At 58.4% G+C, this 1,866-nt stretch overlaps 1 protein-coding gene across 1 annotated transcript in view; it reads right to left on the reverse strand.

Annotated features, from left to right (window-relative positions):
* LOC113962366 (protein phosphatase 1 regulatory subunit 16A-like) overlaps positions 1-1,745 on the reverse strand; it is a gene marked incomplete at its 3' end in the record, with an annotated part of 3,607 nt that extends 1,862 nt beyond the window's left edge. Inside the window, exons 1-3 of the mRNA XM_027673124.1 lie at positions 1,614-1,745; positions 535-680; positions 350-453 (exon numbers count right to left, since the gene is read on the reverse strand). Of these exons, the coding sequence (XP_027528925.1) occupies positions 350-453; positions 535-680; positions 1,614-1,745 (382 nt within the window). The remainder of the gene's footprint in view (positions 1-349; positions 454-534; positions 681-1,613) is intronic.
* Positions 1,746-1,866: the final 121 nt, after the last annotated feature.

The following is a 1,866-nucleotide window of genomic DNA, read 5'->3' on the forward strand; positions in this document are numbered from 1 at the left end:
CACCCTGCTCGGCCATGGTGCCCGTTATTCCCATTATTCCTGTTATTCCCATTATTTATTCCCGGTTTTCCCTCACCCTGCTCGGCCATGGTGCCCCTTATTCCCATTATTCCCGTTATTCCCGTTATTTATTCCCGGGTTTTCCCTCACCCTGCTCGGCCATTATTCCCATTATTCCCGTTGTTATTCCCGTTATTTATTCCCAGTTTCCCCTCACCCTGCTCGGCCATGGCACCCATTATTCCCGTTGTTATTCCCGTTGTTATTCCCGGTTTTCCCTCACCCTGCTCGGCCATGGCGCCCATTATTCCCATTGTTATTCCCGTTGTTATTCCCGGTTTTCCCTCACCCTGCTCGGCCATGGCGCTCTCCAGAAAATCCAGGGTGGCCTCGTCCTCGCAGAGGTCGTAGGGCATGTTCCCGTCGGAATTCACGGCCAGCAGGTCGGCGCCGCTGTGCCGGGACAATTCCCAGGGTCAGGAATTCCCTGAGGTGTCCCAGGGGCCCATCCCGATCCCGGAATTCCCGCGGTACCGTCGGACGAGCAGCTGGACCAGGCGGAGGTGGCCGCAGGTGGCGGCGGCGTGGAGGGGCGTCCACAGCTCCGTGTCCCGGGAATTCACGTCGGCGCCGGAGTCCAGGAGCACGGACACCACGGGGACGGAGTCGTCGATGCAGCACTGGGAATGGGAAAGGTTGGGATGGGCCGGGAATGCCGTGGGATAGCCTGGGATGGAGGCGGGAGGGGGGTGACGGTGTGGGATGTGTTGGTGGGATGGGATGGGATGGGAAGGATGGGATGGGATGGGATGGGATGGGAAGGATGGGGAGCCAGGATACTGGGATTCGGGATCACTGGATGGAGATGGGATGGGAAGGACCTGGATCTGGGATGCTGGGATTCAGGATGGGAAGGACCTGTATCTGGGACACTGGGATTTGGGATCACCAGATGGAGAAGGGATGGGAAGGACCTGGATCTGGGACACTGGGACTCCAGTTAATGGGATGGGAAGGACTCAGAGCTGGGACACTGGGATTCAGGATCACTGGATGGAAATGGGATGGGAAGGTCCTGGATCTGGGACACTGGGATATGGCACCACTGGTTAATGGGATGGGAAGGACCTGGATCATCTGGGACACTGGGATCCAGCACTGCAAATTAATGGGATGGGAAGGACCCAGAGCTGGGACACTGGGATTTGGGATCACCGGATGGAGATGGAGTGGGAAGGACTTGGATCTGGGACACTGGGATTCGGGATCACCTGATGGAGATGGGATGGGAAGGCCCTGGATCTGGGACACTGGGATGTGGCACCACTGGTTAATGGGATAGGAAGGATTCGAATCTGGGAACACCAGGATCTGGGATCACTGGATAATGGGATGGGAAGGACTTGGATCTGGGAACACCAGGATCTGGGATCACTGGTTAACAGGATGGGATGGACTTGGATCTGGGAACACCAGGATCTGGGATCACTGGTTAACAGGGTGGGAAGGACTTGGATCTGGGATCACTGGGATTTGGGATCAGGGGCCAGGGCCGGGCTGGGAAGGCTGGAGAGCAGAATTCCCGGCAGAATTCCCGGGGCTGATCCCGTTACCTGGTGCAGGGCCGTCAGTCCGTCCTCGTTGCACAGGTCAGGGCTGATCCCGCTCTCCAGGAACTGCCGGACTGGGAAGCAACGGGACGGGAATGAGGGAGCTGCCACCGGCACCGGGGATCCCCACGGCATTCCCGAACTTCCCAGGGCATTCCTGAGCTTCCCAGGGCAACCACACAACGGAACCACATCCCAACGGAACCACCGAGGATCCCAAGGACACTTCCAGGGATCCCAATGGCACTTCCAAGGA

This window comes from Neopelma chrysocephalum, unplaced genomic scaffold, assembly GCF_003984885.1.
Source record: "Neopelma chrysocephalum unplaced genomic scaffold, ASM398488v2 Primary Assembly neopelma1_152737, whole genome shotgun sequence".
In the NCBI taxonomy this organism is placed as follows: domain Eukaryota; kingdom Metazoa; phylum Chordata; class Aves; order Passeriformes; family Pipridae; genus Neopelma; species Neopelma chrysocephalum.